The sequence below is a fragment of the Muntiacus reevesi genome, chromosome 1 (genome assembly GCF_963930625.1).
Source record: "Muntiacus reevesi chromosome 1, mMunRee1.1, whole genome shotgun sequence".
NCBI lineage: Eukaryota > Metazoa > Chordata > Mammalia > Artiodactyla > Cervidae > Muntiacus > Muntiacus reevesi.
Genome location: NC_089249.1, coordinates 24,199,933 through 24,222,192, shown reverse-complemented (window position 1 = coordinate 24,222,192; position 22,260 = coordinate 24,199,933). Strand labels below are relative to the sequence as shown.

General features: G+C 39.2%; 1 protein-coding gene across 5 annotated transcripts in view; it reads right to left on the bottom strand.

Annotated features, from left to right (window-relative positions):
- Positions 1–22,260, bottom strand: part of DENND5B (DENN domain containing 5B) — a 216,848-nt gene that overhangs the window by 30,347 nt on the left and 164,241 nt on the right. For all 5 annotated transcript variants that reach the window (XM_065939734.1, XM_065939709.1, XM_065939714.1 and 2 more), the window contains 5 exons: positions 19,087–19,180; positions 14,319–14,450; positions 12,680–12,832; positions 11,712–11,790; positions 2,392–2,473 (listed from right to left, as the gene is read on the bottom strand). In XM_065939734.1, the coding sequence (XP_065795806.1) occupies positions 2,392–2,473; positions 11,712–11,790; positions 12,680–12,832; positions 14,319–14,450; positions 19,087–19,180 (540 nt within the window). The remainder of the gene's footprint in view (positions 1–2,391; positions 2,474–11,711; positions 11,791–12,679; positions 12,833–14,318; positions 14,451–19,086; positions 19,181–22,260) is intronic.

Here is a 22,260-nt window from a genome sequence, read left to right as displayed (position 1 = left end):
ATGGTATCCAGAAACCAGTCTGTGGGCACTAGCTGTGCTCACTTATGCTGGGGTATTACTACTAGTCTCTCTCAGTGGAAAGAGCCTGGAAATATATCAGTGACTGCCAAGAGTAGGAAGCTAGAAGAGGGGCTGATGCAAAAGCAGTAGCACAAGTGGGTGATGGAACTGTTCCGCATCACAATTGTGTTTTTATGAAAACATATACGACTACACACCAAGAATGACTTTCACTGTATATATATTTAAGTAAAACCCCAAACAAAAATCACTAGGATGTGAAGGGAACCCCAAATGGAATACAAGGTAACAAATCAACCTAATACTGTTACAAATGAATAGTAAGACCACACTGAAGGGAGTGGAGAAAAAAAGAACGAACATAAGTTTTGGAAAACAATATTTTGACTGGATACTGAAAGGCTAATGACAAAACTGAGCTATGCAAACAGTGTGCTTAGTTAGTACCCCTGTTTCTTATAGGGGTGTGAGGCAGCAATTTCAAAACTACCTTACACGTCAAAACTACCTTACACGTCAAAACTACCTAACACTTCAAAACTACCTTACAGGTTGCACAAATAAGTGAATATATTGCAGATAATGAGAGCCAGGTTTCTCATAGTTTGAGAAAAAAATTACAAATAAGGGAGAAGGCTAGAATGACCCCTGTGGTACAGAACTGGAATCAGAGATCTCATTATGAATTTATGGTCTTAAAAATTGTGTGTATAAAAATACACATACACACATATAAATAAATATAGAAACAGAAATAAATATAGATGCATATGTATGCATGAGTGCACAAACATACTTTTATTTCCAGGACAATTCTGAGTGCTTTACATTTATTAACCCACTGGATATTTATACCAAAATTTTTAAGAGAAACACTATTATTTAATAGGTGAGGAAACTGGGAATATGAACAACTGCCCTTGGCCACAGAGCCTAGTAAGTAGCAGAGTTAAAACAGCAACCCTTGTGGGCTGGTTCCACTGTCTGAGATCTTAATCAGCATGCTAGACTGCCTTTTATCAAAGGGATAAATGGACTCCCTTTTATGAAAGGAGTTTATCAAGGCTGGATACCCCTCCCCAAACAAAACCAACAACATAAAGGAGATAAAAGTAAATATGCAGGAAACTGGAAGGAGTAGGGTAGCCTTATGTAATGTGATCGTCTTCTAATTAGGTTTTAGAAGTTTGGTCCTTGAGGTCACCGCTGCAAAGCTCTCAACAATCATCACCTTAAAATGATGGCTACTGTGAAATCAAGGCATTTAACACATGTGGTTTTATGTTTCCATTAAGAAAGCGGGAGTGCATTCCCCTCATAGTTAGAACTATTCATCTTTTGCTGACCTCAAAAGGAATCATAAGCCACATGAGGACAACTACATTTCATCTATCAAGCAAAAAGAGCATTTAAGATATAAATATGGAAATGGATTCAGAAAACAAAATCCAACACTTACTGAACTCTTAGGATGAGCCAAGAACTTCTTGAAACTTTTTAGTATAATGGACTAACTTGTTTAAGTCTCACGAGCTAGACAACTGTTTTTATCTTTATTTGAGAGAAAGAACATGGGCAAACTCCAGGAGATGATGAGGGACAGGGGGAAGCCTGGCGTGAGGCAATCCATGGGGTCACAAAGAGTTGGACACAACTTGGCAATTGAACAACAACGAGAGAAAGAAAAACTGAGACAAAGAGAAGTTACAAAAGTGCCTGGGATCACGCAGCTTATGTGAAGTCAGGATGTGCTACTACTGTATTATGACGCTACTCATAAAAGCTATGCTTTTGAGTTGTAAGCCTTTGACAAATCAAATAAACATCAATAATTTAATGTTGTAACATTAAACCCATGTATTTTAAAAGTTAACTAAAAAGGAACCAAAATGTTCAAAAGAAAAAACTTCTGTCTTCCTCATTCAATAAATCTATTTTAGGTATGTTGATGCCTTCTAATGATTTTTAAAACCAGTAACTGCATGTGATAATTTTCAGATTTGCATTTGCTTCAAAGGAAATCTACCTGACGGAGATTTTTCTGTTAAGTAACTTGATATTATTTGCAGATTTTTTGGTTTATATCTGGGGATAGTAAGAATTTAAGGATACTAAAAAGAAAAAAACAGAACAAAAGAAATTGTAAAATAATTTAGGGATATTTAAAAAACTTCTCAGTTGCATTTTGCCTTTGGATTTAATGTCAGGAAAATCATAACAGTACAAAAATAACTAAATGAGATTATAAAAAATGTTTTCTTCAGAATACATAGGCAAAAAATACTATAGTCACAGTTATTTGAGCAATTTATATGAAAACCATGAATATTTCAAAAGTTATCACCATATGCTACCACATATAACAAATACCTCATGTCTTGGATAAGAGAGACCCTGAGGGTTGGCAACATAACTCCTGAGTCAGATTTTCTTCTTTCTGGTCCAAGGGCAACTATGTAGAAAAACATCAGCAAAGTATTAGAAAAACAACAGTAGAGACTTAAAAAAAAATCTACACGGTTCACATTCCACAAATAAATACTTTGAAGCTACTTTGATATGAACAAATTTTAAAGATAACAGAAAAGCTCAAATTTCTTTACCCAGTATTCCTACTTTATTATTACAATAAACTAGCTATTTTCTTCCTTGTTAATATGGGGCTTTATCTGAAAATTTTAAACGAATCATAAGAACCCACATAGCAAATAAGACAATGTGTGTACATTTTGGCCAGAAGGGCCAGTCATTTTCTAAAGTTATCATTCTAATAGCTCTGAACAATTACAGGAAAGCAGTGTCTGTAAATTAACCTACTAAGTACATGAATCATCTCTGGTCTCGTTAGCTACAATAATAAAATTTCCCTTTTGAAAAAATGTTTAAAAAGAAAAATTTAAGAGTTTGGATTCTATAGTCTGATAAGTTTCTACTTTAAGTTCAGAATCCAAGTAACAGTTTGTATGATAAACAAAGTGAGTAATCTAAATGGACAGTTAGAAGTACAATGTCTATGAGCCATTCTCTTATGAAGCCTGAAGAGCTAACATTTATGTAAGAAAGAAAGATTATTCTTTTATATAATAATGGCAAACAATCAATTATTGGCTAATATATTGTAGTTGGGCTTCCCTGGTGGCTCAGTGGCGCCAATGTGGGAGACTCAGAATCTTCCCTGGGTCAGGAAGTTCCCCTGGAAAAGGAAATGGCAGCCCACTCCAGTATTCTTGCCTGGGTAATCCCATGGACAGAGGAGCCTGGTGGGCTGCAGTCCATGGGGTTGTAAAGAGTCAGATACGACTTAGGGACTAAACAGTAACAACAATATTGTTGGCGTGCTCAATTTCACTTTTAAGTGAGATTCTGTGGAGTTCAGTGCCCTTTATTTCCATTTCCTCATCTGTAAATGAAAACTAAATTGCAACATCACACTTGGCAAATTTACATCACAAAATGAGAATTAAGGATGCGGGTTTTCACTGTACATTAAACTTACATTTTCTCAGTTTTTAGATCCATTCTACTTTCGGGGGCTAGGATACAATATTGGAACACCTAAGCTTATATGAAGCTGACACTGAAGGAAGACAGGAAACATTTTGGTGGATAAGGATCTGCAAGTTTTTGGCACTTGATGCAAGAAGCTCAACTGATACTTGGCAGGTATAACATAAATGAACATTGATGGAGTTGCCAGGACAAAAAGAATGTAGCCAGACCAACCTAAAGGCAGTTCTTTTGAGGACCTTCCCTACCAAGTAGGTAATAAATAGGGCATCTGTCTTGGCAGTCTGGGGAGGGAGTTTTCAATGGGTCACTGAAAACACTGACTGATCTCAATACCCAAGAGGTAATAGACACTGAGGACACTATTTCAGAGATTTGCAGGCAATATGCTGTTTGTCTTCCTGTTTGAGACTATTACCACGTAAGTGTGTTAATTAATGAAAGCACATCCCTCTTATTGGAGAGAAAGTGAGATGCTTCAGAGAATGCTTCTGCACCCCAGATGATTAGACAGCATGTAAAATGGCCACACACCTGGTAAGAAATGGGTTGAGAAGAGAAAAAGAAAAAGACCATGAGGCTGGAGAAAGGGGCTGAGTTACCATAATCTGGCAACTTGACCAGAGGAAGACAGGACAATAGAAGGAATCATGCCTCAGGGGGCAGAGGCATTAAATAATAAAGGAGACTAACATTTAAAAAAGCTGCAGCGTCCACAAAAAGAACATTCACAGGTCTAAGCATGTTCTAGGAACCCTATTTTGGAATCCTCTTTCCATGCCACCCTTCACTGATCAATATTCCTTTTTTTTTTAAAAAAGTAATTTATTTTTAATTAGAGGATAATTGCTTTACAATGTTGTGTTGGTTTCTGCTGTACAAGGATGTGAATCAGCCGTAAGTCTGCATATATATCTCCCTCTTCAGCCTGCCTCCCATTCCCACCATTCCACCCCTCTAAGGTCATCACAGAGCACCAGGCTGAGCTCCTAGTGCCATGCAGCAACTTCCCACGAGCTATCTGCTTTATACATGGTAGTGTATATATGTCAATACCACCTTCCCCTTCCCCCACTGTGTCCACAAGTCCATTTTCTACGTCTGCATCTCTATTCCTGCTTTGCAAAAATGTTCATCAGTACCATATTCCTTAAACACACAATATACTTTTTCATGTCTTCACGCAATTTGTTAAAGGTTTTTGCTTTTACAGTGTTTCTATATTTTTCTCCTTGTTTATGGCCTGTTTATCACCTCAGACTGACAGCAGTACAGCATAAAGGTTAAGAAGATGGTTTTCTCAAACCCTACAGAGAAATTAATAGCTCACTGGCCTCGGGTGGGTCATTTAACCCCTCTACAGTCTGTTTCCTCACCTGCAAATTGGGGACAGTCACAATACCTACGTTATTCAAACAAATGTAAAACACTTATAATAGTGCCTGGCACAAAGTAAATTCTCAAAAGAAAAAAAAAAGAAATTTAGCTTTAATTCTGCCTCTGTGTGAAATCTTTCCTGAATATACTTTCTCCTCTAGGCACACTGTTAGATAAGTTATTCCCTTTCTCTTGTGGGACTTGTAATACTGAACCTCTATCACAAATCTACCACAATTTAACACTTCTGTTACTCTTATTATTAAAATATATGCCTCTTGGTCATATCCTATTCTTAGAATATCCAGAGGGCCCCTGAAAATGCTGAGCAAATACTCATTGAGGAAGATAAGATTATTTAGGGCCAGATGGCAGAACCTTAAACAACAAGTTAGAAACATACAGAAATCCTAGGGAGGGGAAAGAGATTTTGAAAAGAAATGATATGCTTCTCAGTGCTTTTTTTTGGCCACATGATATGGCATGTGGGATCTTACCTCCTGACCAAGGATTGAACCCGCACCCCCTGCAGTGGAAGTGCAGAGTTTCAATTACTGAACCTCCAGGGAAGTTCCCTGCCGCTTTTCAGTCAGTCAGGTAGAGGACAGTGTGATGGTGTGTGTGCACTTAGCCCTCAGTCACCTCTGACTCTCTGTGACCCCAAGGGCTGGAGCCCGCCAGGCTCCTCTGCCCATGAGATTCTCCAGGCAAGAATACCAGAGTGGGTAGCCATTTCCTTCTCCAGGGGATCTTCCCAACTGAGGAATCAAACCTGGGTCTCCTGCATTGCAGGCAGATTCTTTACCATCTGAGCCAGGGGAGCCCAGTGTAACAGTACAAATGCTACAAGGGAGATGAGCTAGAAGTTGTTTCAGAGGCCAGCTTGTAGATGAACTATGACAGTGGCAGCCAGCGAAAACAAAGAGGAGAAATACGCGGTGGAATTAAATAACTAGATCAAGGGTAAGCAAGACTCAAGAGTCAAAACAATATTAAGTATGAAAATAAACTGTTTTACTATATACTATTCCATAATCATAACTTTCCTTTATTTAATCTTGACTTTGCAAATGAAAAAACTGAGGCTCAAAGAGGTTAAGAAACCTGCCCAAAAAATTCCGTTAATTAAAAGGCGTAGAGTATTCTGATGTCATGTCCAGTGGACTGTTACATTAAGGATGACTTTCTGGCTTTCTTGACTGAGAAGAGGGTTATGATGTCATTAAGTGAAATTGAGAAGAAGGAATAAAGTATGATTGGGACAGGAGGGAGAGGTGCTAAGATAATGAGTTTGTTTCAGGATGAGTTGAGTTTGAGGTCCTACTGGGCTATGGATGTCTAGGAAATAGGGCTGGAGATAGAGACTTAATGAAAAATTTGCTAATGGGATAGACTGATGATAACAGTGCATTAGCTGTCAACAAAAAGGTGCTGAAGTCCTAACCCCCCAGTACTTCTACAATAAATGTCTGTTGTTTAAGCCATCCCATTTGTGGTCCTATATAATGGCAACTATAGGAAATTAATACAGTATTTTATTAGTAACCTTTGGAGGAAAGTTTAGAAGCTGTGAACAAAAATGCAGATTAGGAGTTAAGGAATGAGGCCATAGTTTTAATCTAGAGATCTAAAATCTAGAAAGTTTCCATGAAGTTTCTTCTAGACAGAAGAAAAATTTATAAACTATTCAAATATATATTTCTATTAGTATTTCTTTTTCTTTTTTTTTTTTTGCTACACTGCATAGCTTGCAGGATCTCAGTTCCCACCAGGGGATTGAACCTGGGTCACAGCAGTGAAACTCTGGAATCCTAACCACTAGTTCAACAGGGAACTTCTTCTTAGTGTTTCTTAATTCGCTATACTCAAATGCAATAGGATACTTTCTCCTTCAATACAAACACTGGTTTAATACTCAGCCACAGAAATGTCCTTTGTATTCTGCCTGCATGAATGCTACTGCATAGACAGCAAGTACACAGAGTATAGAGACTGCATGTATTATTTTATAGAGTCATAATATACCCACGGGCAGGTAAGTAATAAAAGAAACTTTTGATGAAGATCAGACGTTTAAAGAGTGACTCCAAATTCTTGGCCAGATCTAGAATAACCATTTAAACTACTACTTCTATTCCTTTCTGCATTCTACCCCACTCCTTGCCAATTGTTTTATTTTTGCAAACAGAGCATCTCTTTTTTTTTTCTTTTTTTTTAATATTGTAGTGGTTTTTGTCATACATTGACATCAATCAGCCATGGATTTACATGTATTCCCCATCCTGATCCCCCCTCCCACCTCCCTCTCCACCTGATTCCTCTGGGTCTTCCCAGCGCACCAGGCCTGAGCACTTGTCTCATGCATCCAGCCTGGGCTGGTGATCTGTTTCACCCTAGATAATACACATGTTTCGATGCTGTTCTCTTGAAACATCCCACCCTCGCCTTCTCCCACAGAGTCCCTTGCCAATTATTTTAAAAGTGCATTTAAAGTTTAGTTGAAACCTATCTGAGGATGCAAGGTTTGGAGACAACACTCATGTCTAAGCTGGTCCACATTTTTAAAGGTAGAAACTTTTGGGTGACATATCAAGAATGGTTCTCATTCTAGAATCAACTACATTCTGAGATCCTCTCTCTAAACAGGACTTCTAACTACTAGGTACAGTGACTTGGTCAAAATTTGATGAGGTCAAAATTAAGACAGTTTTAAAAGATATGGAGGGAACTTAAGTGCATATTACTAAGTGAAAGAAGCAAATCTGTAAAGGTCTCATACCACATGATGTCAACCATATGACATTCTAGTAAGGCAAGACTATGGAGACAATTAAAAAGATCAGTGGTTGCCAGGAGTTAGATGAGAGGGATGGATGAATAGGTGGAATAGACGATTATTAGGACAGTGAAGCTACTCTATATTACACTATAATGGTGGATCCGTGTCATTAACACATATCTGTCTAAACCCATAGTATGTATGGCACAACAAGAGTGAAACCTAATGTAAAGAAATATGGACTTAGGGTGCTGATGCGTCGACGAAGTTTCAACAACTCTAAGAAAGGTACTACTCTGGTGGAGAAGCAGGATAATGAAGGAGGTTATGCATGTGCGGGGGCAGAGGGTTTAGGGGAAATCTCTGAACCATCTGCTCAATATTGCCATCAACCTAAAACCGCTCTAAAAATAAAATCTATCAAAAGAATCTATCTACCCTGCTATGGTCCTCTTGCTAAGACAGACTTTTTCCATTCTTCTACAATCCTTAAAATGTCTGATTCTTGTTTAGGGCTGCTTCCTGGCTCAATGCTAGTAAGAGCTGTGTTCAAATTCACTGTGAATCTCTAAGGACTTGGAGGATCTTTGCATAATATGAAGATGCATACTGTTTACTGCCATTAATTAGAAAGCTAAGTAGTTGGCAAACAATTTTTTGGGGAAAAAAAAAAACCCACCAGATTTAAAATCATTAAAGTCAGGGAACTGCTAATTTCTGTATAATTAGAACACTGTTTCTCAATAATGAATTTTATTTTTAAACTGATGTTTTTATATACATTTCACAGTCTTATTTTTAAGTCCTAACTTCATGGGCTGAATCATCACAAGTGTTAGAGCAATATTTATCAAATCCACCCCTCCAAACAGACAGTCAATTTGATTTCAAAAGCTACACAGCTTACGTTAATCCTACTTAGGACCAGTGTAATATTTAGCTTATGTTTATTCTTGGATCACCAGCCCTCACTGACACTTGGCAGTGCACCACGATGACTGCATGAGGCTTTGACACGTTCCGTATTTCTGAGCCCTGACTGGAGTTTTACTAGTGTCATTACCGACTGCCTGAAGCGCCCTGCAAACGGCTGAGTCTCTGATCTCTAGCTCAACTACCCAGGATTTGGTTATTCAAAGCCATGAACTTCCTGGTGTTGCCTGGTAGCTGCTCACTCTAACAGATGGACATTCTCACATGCCTGTTTCAGTCAGTCAGTCAGTTCAGTCGCTCAGCTGTGTCCGACTCTGCGACCCCATGAATCGCAGCACGCCAGGCCTCCCTGTCCATCACCAACTCCTGAAGTTTACTCAAACTCACATGCCTGTTTAGTAGAAGTCAAATGCCTCCCTGCCTAACAAAGCTTGGTTTTGCAACATTTCATCCTACAAATAGTTATTTCTTCTTAGGAATTTATTCTAATTAGAGTATACTACATTGAATATCACTACGAACAAAGCTAGTGGAGGTGATGGAATTCCAGTTGAGCTATTTTAAATCCTAAAAGATGATGCTGTGAAGGTGCTGCACTCAATATGCCAGCAAATTTGGAAAACTCAGCAGTGGCCACAGGACTGGAAAAGGTCAGTTTTCATTCCAATCCCAAGAACACTCAAACTACCGCACAATTGCACTCATCTCACACGCTAGTAAAGTAATGCTCAAAATTCTCCAAGCCAGGCTTCAGCAATACGTGAACCGAAAACTTCCAGATGTTCAAGCTGGTTTTAAAGGCAGAGGAACCAGAGATCAAATTGCCAACATCCGCTGGATCATGGAAAAATCAAGAGAATTCCAGAAAAACATCTATTTCTGCTTTATTGACTATGCCAAAGCCTTTAACTGTGTGGATCACAACAAACTGTGGAAAATTCTGAAAGAGGTGGGAGTACCAGACCACCTGACCTGCCTCTTGAGAAACCTGTATGCAGGTCAGGAAGCAACAGTTAGAACTGGACATGGAACAACAGACTGGTTCCAAATAGGAAAAGGAGTACATCAAGGCTGTATATTGTCACCCTGCTCATTTAACTTATATGCAGAGTACATCATGAGAAACGCTGGGCTGGAAGAAGCACAAGCTGGAATCAATTGCCAGGAAAAGTATCAATAACCTCAGATATGCAGATGACACCACCCTTATGGCAGAAAGTGAAGAGGAAATAAAAAGCCTCTTGATGAAAGTGAAAGAGAGTGAAAAAGTTGGCTTAAAGCTCAACATTCAGAAAACTATCATGGCATCTGTTCCCATCACTTCATGGGAAATAGATGGGGAAACAATGGAAACAGTGTCAGACTTTATGTTTGGGGGCTCCAAAATCACTGCAGATGGTGATTGCAGCCATGACATTAAACGACACTTGCTCCTTGGAAGAAAGGTTATGACCAACCTAGAGAGCATATTAAAAAGCAGAGTCATTACTCTGCCAATAAAGGTTCATCTAGTAAGGCTATGGTTTTTCCCGTGGTCATGTATGGATGTGAGAGTTGGACTGTGAAGAAAGCTGAGTGCCGAAAAATTGATGCTTTTGAACTGTGGTGTTGGAGAAGATTCTTGAGAGTCCCTTGGACTGCAAGGAGATCCAACTAGTCCATCCTAAAGGAGATCAATCCTGGGTGTTCATTGGAAGGACTGATGCTGAAGCTGAAACTCCAATACTTTGGCCACCTCATGTGAAGAGTTGACTCATTGGAAAAGACCCTGATGCTGGGAGGGATTGGGGGCAGGAGGAAAAGAGGGTGACAGAGGATGAGATGGCTGGATGGCATCACCGACTTGATGGACATGAGTTTGAGTAAACTCCGGGAGTTGGTGATGGATAGGGAGGCCTGGCGTGCTGCGATTCATGGGGTTGCAGAGTCAGATATGACTGAGCGACTGAACTGAACTGAGGGCAGTGTAATATCCAATTCCTATTCCTAGCTTTCATTGAGAAAGTAGGTTTCCAATAATAAACACCACTTTTAGAGTAGTACTGCCCTCTAGAGGCAGTGAGGGGAATGGAAATAGTGTGCTTCAATCATACTTGCAATGCTTCCTTTTCATTCTTTTTAAAAAAAATATTTATTTTTTTGGCTGTGCTGGGCCTTTGGCGTGGCACACGAGATCGTCAATCTTTGTTGCTGCATGTGGGATCTGTAGTTGTGGCATGGGGGATCTAATTCCCTGAGCAGGGACTGAACCCAGGCCCCTTGCATTAGGGGATAGAGTCCTAGCCACTGGACCACAGCGAAGTCTCTGCAGTGCTTTGTTTATAAAGTTAGTGGTTGGCTTATGAGTTTGTTTTTTTTTAATAAGTCTTTAAAAAATATTTTTCAATATCTAATTCATAATTTTAGAAAATGTTCCCAAATAGCTGATTTAGTATAAAACATTTTATCTCTACTAGCTCTCTACTATTACTTCTTTTTATGAAACATGGTTATTTTGCTTAAAGAAAAACAAGCTCCTTTTTATGAAAAATATACAATAGGTAGAGCATCTAGAATCCTATATAATTAAAGAGCTAATGAATCATGACAGTGTAACATAAGATGTCTCATTATAAATTGAAGAATATGATTTCTGAAGATTTTTGAAATATATATATATATATATATATACACATGCTTTCTCCCCTGAAAGATTGTTAACAATGTGATAAAACTTTTATTCAAGAAAAAATCAGTATACACCATACCCTAATACTGGTTAGAGTAGGAATACTACTTATATGATTCTTTACACCTTATTAGAGGTTTTCAAATGTTATCTGATTTGATCATCATTATAGCCTTGGCATGGCTCATATTATTTTCCCAATCTGTGGGTGAGGAAACTGAAGATCAAAAAGGTCAAGGGACTTTTCCCAGGTCTCAGAGCTAGTAAGTAATATTCCTCCTCTTAGTCTACCCACTATTGGCAAGACGGGGTGAGTGAGTGTCAGTTTGAGAGAGAGAGAGGTGAAGACAAAGCCATAGGGACTGATTTTTCACATGGTCCACTGCTGCCAGTGCTCTAGAAACAATCAAGCCAATGAATTCTCACCTGGCGACTCTGCAAGGTGCTCTTGTTTCTCTTCTCTGTCCTGAAACTGAATTAAATGTGACCACAAAGCTGACTTTCCCTGAAAGTACAAGGCATATATAATTTTTCATTTTATAAGAAACAATTCATTAAAAAATAACTTATCATCAAAACCATTCACATTGAAATGCCTATTCTGAAGCTGGGAAACTGCAGTTCATCCATTCCTAGGTGTGTGACATCCTGAGCATCCCACTCCATGTGTAGTGAGGGTCATCCTTTGCCTCACTGACAAGGCTGGCAGCAGCCTGGGGAAGGGCAGCTAAGCAAAGGCCAGAAGTGCAGGCATGGAAATTCCCAACTTCAGCTGGGTTGTTACTTCACTGTATGTAACTAGGGCTGTCTACACTGGCCACATTAGTCACCGTGGAATTAAAGGCTGTAGCAGCACAGAATGTATTTGTGTATGCAAAATATGTTTGGACGTATGCAGGAGCAATGAGGGAAGAAAAGTGGGGCAGGAGGAGAGAAAGAAAAGATGAGGAAGAAAGAAAGATGCACACAGCAGGAAAAAAAAAAAAAAACAGAAAGGGAGATAAGAGGGACAAAAGCAAAGAAAGCATATAATTTTTCCACCCTGAATTACCAGACAACTTAAAATGGCAAAGAGCTGCTAATTCTGGCTAATATTTAGATTTTTTTCTTAGACAGTGATGAAAGTAGATACTTAATGGAATCTACAGTGAATACAGTCCCTGCAGTGAATGTGTTCTTTTATCTTTTCCTGTTTACCAGGAAAGGAGCCCCAAACTGCTTGCTAATCATGGGTTGTATTTTTTTTTTCTGAAATTAAAATGTCTGTGGTATATTTCTCATTATCCTGTGACAAAGGGACTTATCCTTTCATTTTTATGGCTTTTTTCCTTTTTGTTGCTTTTCTTAACAGGACTTGTAACTGGTCCTGTCGCAGGGCCTCTTGAACCTGTTACCTGCTTGACCTGCAAGCCGTGGCTCCATATCCTTTCCAACAGGTCACAGAGGCTGGCAATCAGGGTGTTCTCCTCCAAGCCAGTTATGTTTGCTTCCCCATGGCCCAGTTCCACTGCTTCGTGTCCCATCTTCTCCACCAACATGCGTTTCGTCTGAAAATATCACATGTGGTCTCAAGTGTTATTCCAGCAATGAGCCGCCAAGTCAATTCCTGAATCGGGAGACCTGGGTTCCCTTCACTATATTTCTAACTGCAGATTTGGAATCACTTTGGGGAAAGTGTCTTAATCTCTGTGGTCAACTAATGAATAATATCATGTATAACTATTCTATCAGAGAAATAGAGAGCCACTAAAGAGAGAGTCTGATGCTATTTTAAAGTATCCTCGTGAAAATGCTTATGCCCAACAATTTTCAGATTACTAACTTGAATGAAGTAAAGTGAAATGAATTCGTTCAGTCATGTCCGACTCTTTGTGACCCCATGGACTGTAGCCTACCAGGCTTCTCAGCCCATGGAATTTTTCAGGCAAGAGTATTAGAGTGGGTTGCTATTTCCTTCTCCAGGGGATCTTCGTGACCCAGGGATCGAACCCAGGTCTCCAGCATTGCAGGCAGACACTTTACCATCTGAGCCACCAGGGAAGCTACTAACTTGAATAACATTGGGCAATTACACCAGATCTACTATATATCATAGAATCTGAAACTCCATCCTGCCACCACTACTTATGCTCCATCTTAGCACACTAAAGATATTCACACTTAGTTTTGATTGCACTCAGGCAAAAACCACAATACAAACAGGCAGTTCTAAATTTTTTCAGAACTCTGTAATTTCTAAGTGAAGCAGACCTCTTTTTTCCTTCTTCATTTTCCCTTTCATCTCTTCTCTGGAATGAGTATATACCAGAAAATGGAAAGGAAATGGAAATCAGTTTCAAATATGGTAACTTACAGCAGACCTAACTGTCCTCATAAAATGTAAGTGAGAGAGAATCTAGTTACTTTAGGCAAGGACCATGTCTGTGTGATTCAGCATTGCACGTTGATGCTGACATGGTGCATTTACTGAACACAGAGAAGGTACTCAAGAAATGACTGCCAAATAAATGAATGGCTGAAATGCTGTTCTGAGTTTTGTCAACTTGTAGTGCTACCTGTGATAAACACAGACACCTGAGAGGAGACTCATTTATAACACACAAACCTACAACACAGCTAAGATCTTCTTCCTTATGGGTATATGCACACACATATGGGCACAGATGAGGTTCTACACAGGTTCACATAAAGATACATACAAACACATACAAAAAATGTGCTGCCTTTTACATAAGTTGACAACATCCCTGACAGAACTTCTGATTGGCTTAATATCTGTCCATGCTGGAGAGGAAGACAGCAACAGCTGAAAGGTGAGAAAAACTGCAGGGTTCCCATGTCACTGATTCTGTGGGTGACAGAACCCACAGAGGTTCATGACTTTAGTAAAGAGCACACGAGGTTTATGCCCCAGTATTAAGTGTCTTTCTAGTGAAGCTAAAGACTCAAGTAGGGGTTGGCTCAGTTCATTTTAGCTTCATACATGGAGTGAACATGGATGCGCACTGTCCTGCACCAGTGAGTAATACGTACCTTCATTCTACATTCTTTTAATAAGCCTTCTACAAATTTCCAGTTGGTCTGTGCAATCACTGCAGGAGAAAGGTCTGACAATTTGGGTTGCCTCAGGTTTTTTCCTAAACTTCGTGCCTCTTGCATGTATTTCTAAAAATTAAAGAGTATTTTTTAATGCATAAACATCAGATATTCTTCTAACCTACTTAACCTTAAAAATAAGTGCAGGAACAAAATGCAAAAAAAGGCCGTACGTCTATATATGTGCAACAGCAGTTCAAGATTTAGTACACTGAAAGGCAGAGGGTAATCACATTGCCTCTACTGTTAGTCCCATGAAAATGAGAGTGACAGAAGCCACAGCAAATAAAAACTCATTCAGTCTTTTCACTGGGAATACCTAGTGTGCGATTAGTTGGGATTATGGCTAGGATGGAAAAACTGGGGTGTCTGAATGCATATCAAACCCAGGGTTTTCCAGGAACCCAGTGATTCTCAAATCACTGGTTTCCTTCACCCATTTCCCTACAGATCAAGAGCCTTGAGGCGCTTCCAGCCTCTTGGGCAGTGCTGTCCTTTGTTCTAATCAAGTTACAACAGTAAATTAAGTTAGCTCTGGAAAATGGCTGCAATGAATTTTATGATCTCAGGCATATGTGCTTACTCATAAAATGGGCATAAAACAAGCCCACCTGCCTCTTAACAAAGGCTATGAGACCACTCTGACAAGTATCATGTACTCCCAATGCAGGAGGTGACCTCTTATTTCCAAGACACTTTGAGACATCCCTACTTTGCCTTGTTCCATGGTCAAAAGAAATTGGAAATATCATATTATTTTAGGAGATACGACAGCTCAGAGAGGACCATAGAAACTCAGACCACTGCTCTTGAACTTTGGTTAGTGAATTTCCAGTAAGAGAAGCACTACATGTAATTAGTTCAGGACAGCTGTTATCTCTCTTCTTTCTGTGGCACCTGCAAAAGCTCATCTGGATACCTTATGTTGGTGTCAGGACCGCAGGGCAGAATCTCCAAGAAGTCTAAGTGTCTTAGGTCTGTATTTAGAGAATAATTCCTCTAATTATATAGTAAAACCAGCAGTTTATTGGAGTGAGAGAGACTGCAAGCCAGCACATCCTCCCACAGACACATATGTGAAATCTATCTTTACTATCTTAAGGGGAGATTTGATAGTATAAGAAAAATATGTGTAAAATCTTTTGCATTCTTTAAATAAAAGAGAGTTTTTGCACATTTAACACATTTCCCCTTTGGAAGAAAAATAACCTGCTAAATTTAGTACAATTGTTAAAAATCTCACCAATTAGGGATTCAACAAAGCCATTTACCTTCTACTTCCCGACACTCCTGACAAAAGGCAGCATTTACAAAATAATCTCTTTTCCAGTGTACTTATTTTAAGGATGGATTTAAAAATTAAATGGACTCTGCACATGGTTAGTTGTGTATATTTCTTACCACTTCAAATCCTTTTTAGAGGGTAAAAGGAAGAGGGAAAATTGACAATGAGAGGCAACAATCTCTACCAGGGAAACTAAGGGTAACAGAGTTGTGTGAAACATCCTGAAGGTTAGTATAAATAAAAGCAGGAAATGAAGAATTTCAGAAAAATAAACCTGAGATGTAAGACAGGGATCATATATGAGACTACAATTACCTGCATTTCCTATCATTTCAGGTTGTACTAATGTTATTTGGAACATTACAACTTAGAGATAAATGGTTGGTAAAAACAAATGTTAACTGCTAATGTTAAAAGGGTTCTGTTTCTCCACAGGCCTCAATTCCTCCATCTTTAGGACTGTGCAAATGCAGACAGAACCACTACAAGATCCAATTCTCAAGAACACTGAAGTATCACACTTGGCTTAGGAAGAAATACACTAGCTACAATGAAAGAAGTGAGGTACATGATAAAGCAAGAGAACAGGAAGAAGCCTCAGGCATTTTTCCTATTCTCTGAAATATATGAATAGATTTTAAAAAGTCAGTAATTGGATTAAAAATTAAGCACTGTTTAAAATTTAGGTTCTGTTTTATAATATAAATGACAGCAAGCTAGAATGGGACTGTCCTTTGAGTGGCCATAGTCACTGATCAGCCAGCACATATGAGGCAGATACAGTATTAGCCAACAGTGAATTCCACAGAGCCACATGCAAACTCTCCTTCTGAGCACCTTTGTTGAAGCCACATAACAAGCCACATTCCATGGACATGTGCAGAATGAATACAGGGGTAGCTAAAGACCCCTTCTCGCAGCAAGAAGTAAGGCGGCCTCTGCGTACTGCAAAAGCAAAGTAGTGCCCTCACAATAAACAAGCGACAATAAAGACGTGCTTTCCTCGGGGTAACTGGAGGAAAAGGTGCATTTTAAGATACAAAACTGAGATGAAGGAAATCTTTCACAGGGAGTGGTTTCATAATAAAGTCCACTTTCCTACATAGGAAGGTCACCCCAGGTTTCTTCTGAGATTTCTACTATGCTCTTCCTCATTTCTGTCTAAGCCAAAAATAGTAGGAAAATGAATGAATAAAATGAAAGTTGCTCAGTTGGTTCCAATTCTTTGTGACCCTTATGTGACTCCTACGTGACTTAGTCAATGGAATTCTCCAGGCCAGAATACTGGAGTGGGTAGCCTATCCCTTCTCCAGTGGATCTTCCCGACCCAGGAATCAAACTGGGGTCTCCTGCATTATAGGCAGATTCTTTACCAACTGAGCTATCAGGGAAGCCCAAAATAGTAGGAACTACCTATGAAAACATATCCTATTATTCAATAAGCACTGAAATAATTGCTCTTCAGTACAGGCTTTCATCTAATAAATACCCTGTCCCTCTACTCAACGTGGAGCATGTGAAGAGCAGACCAATGTAAAGTTAAGTAAATTTATCTTACTATGTCATAATGGGATAAAATACAACCAAAAGTCCTAAGTAACTCTGGCTCTCAGGTGAGTCATGTTCAGTGCAACCCAGTGTGCAGGGGCCTGGGAAGAGTACTGGCTTGGAGTCAGGAGCCTGGCCTGTGGGCCTAGCTCTGCCTCTGTGTCCATCTGACTTTAGACAAAGCCTTTTGGACTTGCTTCCCTGGTGGCTCAGATGGTAAAGACTGCCTGCAATGCGGGAGACCCAGATTTGAACCCTGAGTCGGGAAGATCCCCTAGAGAAGGGAATGGCTACCCAATCCAGTATTCTTGCTTGAAAAATTCCATGGACAGTGGAGCCTGGCAGGCTACAGTCCATGGAGACACAAAGAGTCATACATGACTGATCAACACACACCTGGATTCGGTTAAATCATGTCAAGCTGAACAAAGATACCTCAACTGTTTCTCTTAGCACTAAGATTCTATACTGGTGATCTGATTTTCTGACCATATAAAATACAGACCAGGAACAAGGAAGAGTAAAATAAAACACTACAGAGATAAACACAGCAAAAGAAAAGTTGTTTGAAAATGAATCACTTCTGCACTTTTGCAAAATGCTTAAGTAAAAGAAAATTTGAATACTTAATATATTTCCCCTTTTTGGAAGCAAAACAATGTGCTAAATCTAGTCCCCTTCTTCTCCCTCAAAAATACCACTGATTTGGGATTCAAATAATCAGTTTTCTCTGCCAAAAGTAGAGAATACTCTTGTTAGCGCAAACACCATCATGAAGAGGTACAAGTCACAAAAGGAAGTGGAGAGCTAAGATTTCACGTCAGAAGGTGATGTGAGGCATCTAGAGCTATGTGCACTCACACACGTGGATGATTCAAGGAACACCACAGACAAGATTCAGGAACATCTGCAAAGGACTTTCAGGCAAAGAACATACCAGGCAGCACTCAGAGAAGGATTTTTTAGGAAGTCGTGCAGGAGGAGGTGGACCCTGATCCCACTCCCAGAATGCCATGGAGTTCTGACAGACCACAAGTTCCCTGGAAGGCTATGAGGATGGAGAAGTGCAAATGACAGAAAAGCAAAAAAGAAAAGGATGGGAGAAAGAGACAAGCAAAACAAGCATGCATATGATAAAGTCACAGCAGAAGGGAAGGGAGAGAAATATAGTAGCACAAAGAAAAGCAGTAGACAGGCTATGCTTTAGTTCTTAAGAAAATGTTTAAAACCATGTATGTATGAACAAATCAACAATAAGCAATATATATATTCAGAATGACATTTTCTGCTTTTTTTTTATCAATTTGAGTTTAGAAAAGAGTTAACAGATAATTGACTACATTTTTTTGATCACAAGAAAAAATTAAAAATTACTTATCATTATTCAAATGTATAATTACTGTTTTATTTTCAAATAGTACAAATAAAGCATAAGGATATTAATTTAAAGTAATTTAAAAACACTCCTAAAAATGGTGAGAACAAGGCAAAGACACATCACAGACAAATATATATTTACTAAGCTTTAATTATGCTTGAAACTTAGAAAGTCTATGCTTCTTATACCTTTTTTCCCCTGCAGGAGATATACTGACCAAAACTTTATCCTAAGCTCAGCCTTTACTTGATGTGGTCCACAGGGAGACTTGTTTTACAGCCTTATTTTAGATGTATTAAAATTACAAAATGGAAAAAAAAAAGGTGTTTCAGCTATGTCAGTCGGTATAAAAGAATTACTATTTTAAAACATAAATTGAACAATTATTTTTTTTAGAAGAATGCAAGAGAACCTACAAAATGATACCTGCTGGACTAAATAAGCCTAGTTAACAGTTTCCACATCAAGGCGTCCCAAGAAGGCAACCTACATACCTCCCTCAAGTCATTGTCCAGCCCAACGTGCTCGGAATGCTGGCGAAGGCGGTCTTTCCTGCGCTGTGCAGTGGCACTCCGACTCACCCAGCGACTGAAAGAATAGAAGGGGGTAGGTTAAAACAAACAATCAAACGAAAAAATAAAATGTGATCTCACCTATCTTTAAAATAGGATGTACGGTTGAAAACTAAAGACCAGCAGTACTTACTTTTCAATAGATTCTTTTTAAACAAGTATATACCAGTTTTATTGAGATGTAATTTAGATACCAGATATTGGCTCAGTTGCAGCCAGCTCTTTGCAACCCCATGTACTATATAGCCTGCCAGGCTCCCCTGACAATGGAATTTTCAAAGCAAGAATACTGAAGTGGGTTGCCATTTCCTTCTCCAGGAGATACCATATAATCCACCCATTTAAAATATCCAATTCAGTGGTTTTTAGCATACTCATAGAGATGTGCAACCCTCACCACAATCAATGCTTCTTTCAAACTGAGGTTAGAAAATGTACAGTGTCTGTAACGATTCTCTCCTTTCCATCTACCTACCCAACAGAGCCCCAAGTCTGGATAGAGACCACCCTAGCACTTTCTTTTGTCATATCCATGTATTAATAGATTAGTTCTTGATTTCCCTCATGACTACCAAGAATCACTGAACCTGCTGCCCTTTATCAAGTTCCTCCATTTTTTTTTTTTCATTTATTTTTATTAGTTGGAGGCTAATTACTTTACAATATTGTAGTGGTTTTCACCATACATTGACATGAATCAGCCATGGATTTACATGTATTCCCCATCCCGATTCCCCCTCCCGCCTCCCTCCCCATCCCATCCCTCTGGGTCTTCCCAGTGCACCAGCCCTGACCACTTGTCTCATGCATCCAACCTGGGCTGGTGGTCTGTTTCACCCTTGATAGTATACTTGTTTCAATGCTATTCTCTCAGAACATCCCACCCTCACCTTTTCCCACAGAGTCCCAAAGTCTGTTCTGTACATCTGTGTCTCTTTTTCTGTTTTGCATATTGGGTTATCGTTACCATCTTTTAAAATTTCATATATATGTGTTAGTATTCTGTATTGGTCTTCATCTTTCTGGCTTACTTCACTCTGTATAATGGGTTCCAGTTTCATCCATCTCATTAGAACTGATTCAAATGAATTCTTTTTAATGGCTGAGTAATATTCCATTGTGTATATGTACCATAGCTTCCTTATCCATTTGTCTGCTGATGGGCATCTAGGTTGCTTCCCTGTCCTGGCAATTATAAACAGTGCTGTGATGAACATTGGGGTGCACGTGTCTCTTTCAGATCTAGTTTCCTTGGTGTGTATGCCCAGGAGTGGGATTGCTGGGTCACATGGCAGTTCTATTTCCAGTTTTTTAAGGAATCTCCACACTGTTCTCCATTTCTATTAAAGACTGTTACCAAACCTTTCCCTTTATCCTCAAGTGCCTCTACTCAACTTGATGACCCAGCCTTGCCTCCTTCCTGCTGCTCTCTACTTCATTGATACACACATACAGACCCACCCCCCATTCATCTTTCTTCTAATCCCAAAGTGTAATATATACTGGCCACAGCTCGAAACTTTCTTCCACCAGGATCCCTGATCAGTCCTCTCTTGCCTACTCCAATCTTCTCCATTAGAAATCTCAAGTGCCATATCTCCAATTTTTTTCTCTCAAATGAGTATTGCCCTTTAGCTTACAAGTATGCTGGTCTCGCTGAAACTACACTTCAATCTGTTTCTTTGCTCTTTCATGTAAACATTCTTAAGAAAAGTTTACATGTAAGGCTTCTGCTTAATTATCTTTGGATCTACTGTTCATCTCAAATCAGCTTCTTTTCTTGAAAATGATCTTGATGAAGCCATTTATAGCCCTAACTGCCAATCCAATGGCTGTAATTCCATTCTTAGCTTACTTACACTTTCTGCTGATCCTTCTACCTTAAACCTCCAGATGTCTTCAAATATCTCAGTGACCCCAATGGGGTAAGATCTCTCACATTTGAGCCTTGGAAGATTAAGTTTTCTTCCCTTCTATTCATCTCTCAGACAGCTTTAGATGCTACATAGAAAGTGTTCTATAATTCCTCCAAATTTAAATTAGCTATCCCTCTCCTATTCTCCAATTATAGCTTTTATCACAGTGTTTTATAATAACTTAACTCTATTTTCTATATAATCCTCTCTGCTATAAATGCTTGAAGGGTCGACGTCATTTCTGTAAGCCATTTTATCTGCAGAGTCAACTACATCACCTACTCCTTCTATAAATACATCCTAAATAAATTTAATCAGAGACACAGTCTAATATTTAGGTTTACAGATGTTCATCACAGCATATATGCAATAATGAATTCTGAGTTTCCTTTATTCTAAGACTCACATTTTGAGTAAGTTAGTCACTCACACTTGGGGCTTCCCCAATGGCTCAGTGGATAAATAATCTGCCTGTAATGTAGGAAACAGGAGACGAGGGCTTAATTCCTGGGTTGGGAAGATACCTTGGAGAAAGGAATGGCAACCCACTCCAATATTCTTGCCTGGAGAATCCCATGGACTAAGGAGCCTGGCAGGCTATGGTCCAAAGGGCAGCAAAGAGTTGGAAATGACTGAGTGACTATACACACAAGACTCACATTTTGGCTTTTAAACATTTCTGAGGGGACTTCCCTGGTGGTCCAGTGGCTAAGACTCTGAGCTCCCAGTGCAGGGTTCCTGGGTTTGATCCCTGGTCAAGGAACTAGATCCCACATGCTGCAACTAAGACCCAGCACAGCCAAATAAATAAATATTAAAAAAAAAATAAAAGTTTCTGAAACTAGGATGAATCTTCTATGTCATATATAAGTTTAAAGCATAATTTTTCCAAAAACCTTTTGAATTAATAGCAGATCTTACAACCACCAGTTACTCAGAATCAAGTAAACATGCTCAATTCAGTTCAGTTGCTCAGCTGTGTACGACTCTTTGCGACTCCATGAATTGCAGCATGCCAGACTTCCCTGGCCATCAACAACTCCTGGAGATTGCTCAAACTCATGTCCATCGAGTCGGTGATGCTATCCAACCATCTCATCCTCTATCATCTCCTTCTCTTTCCACCTTCAATCTTTCCCAGCATCAGGGTCTTTTCCAATGAGTCAGTTCTTTGTTTGCA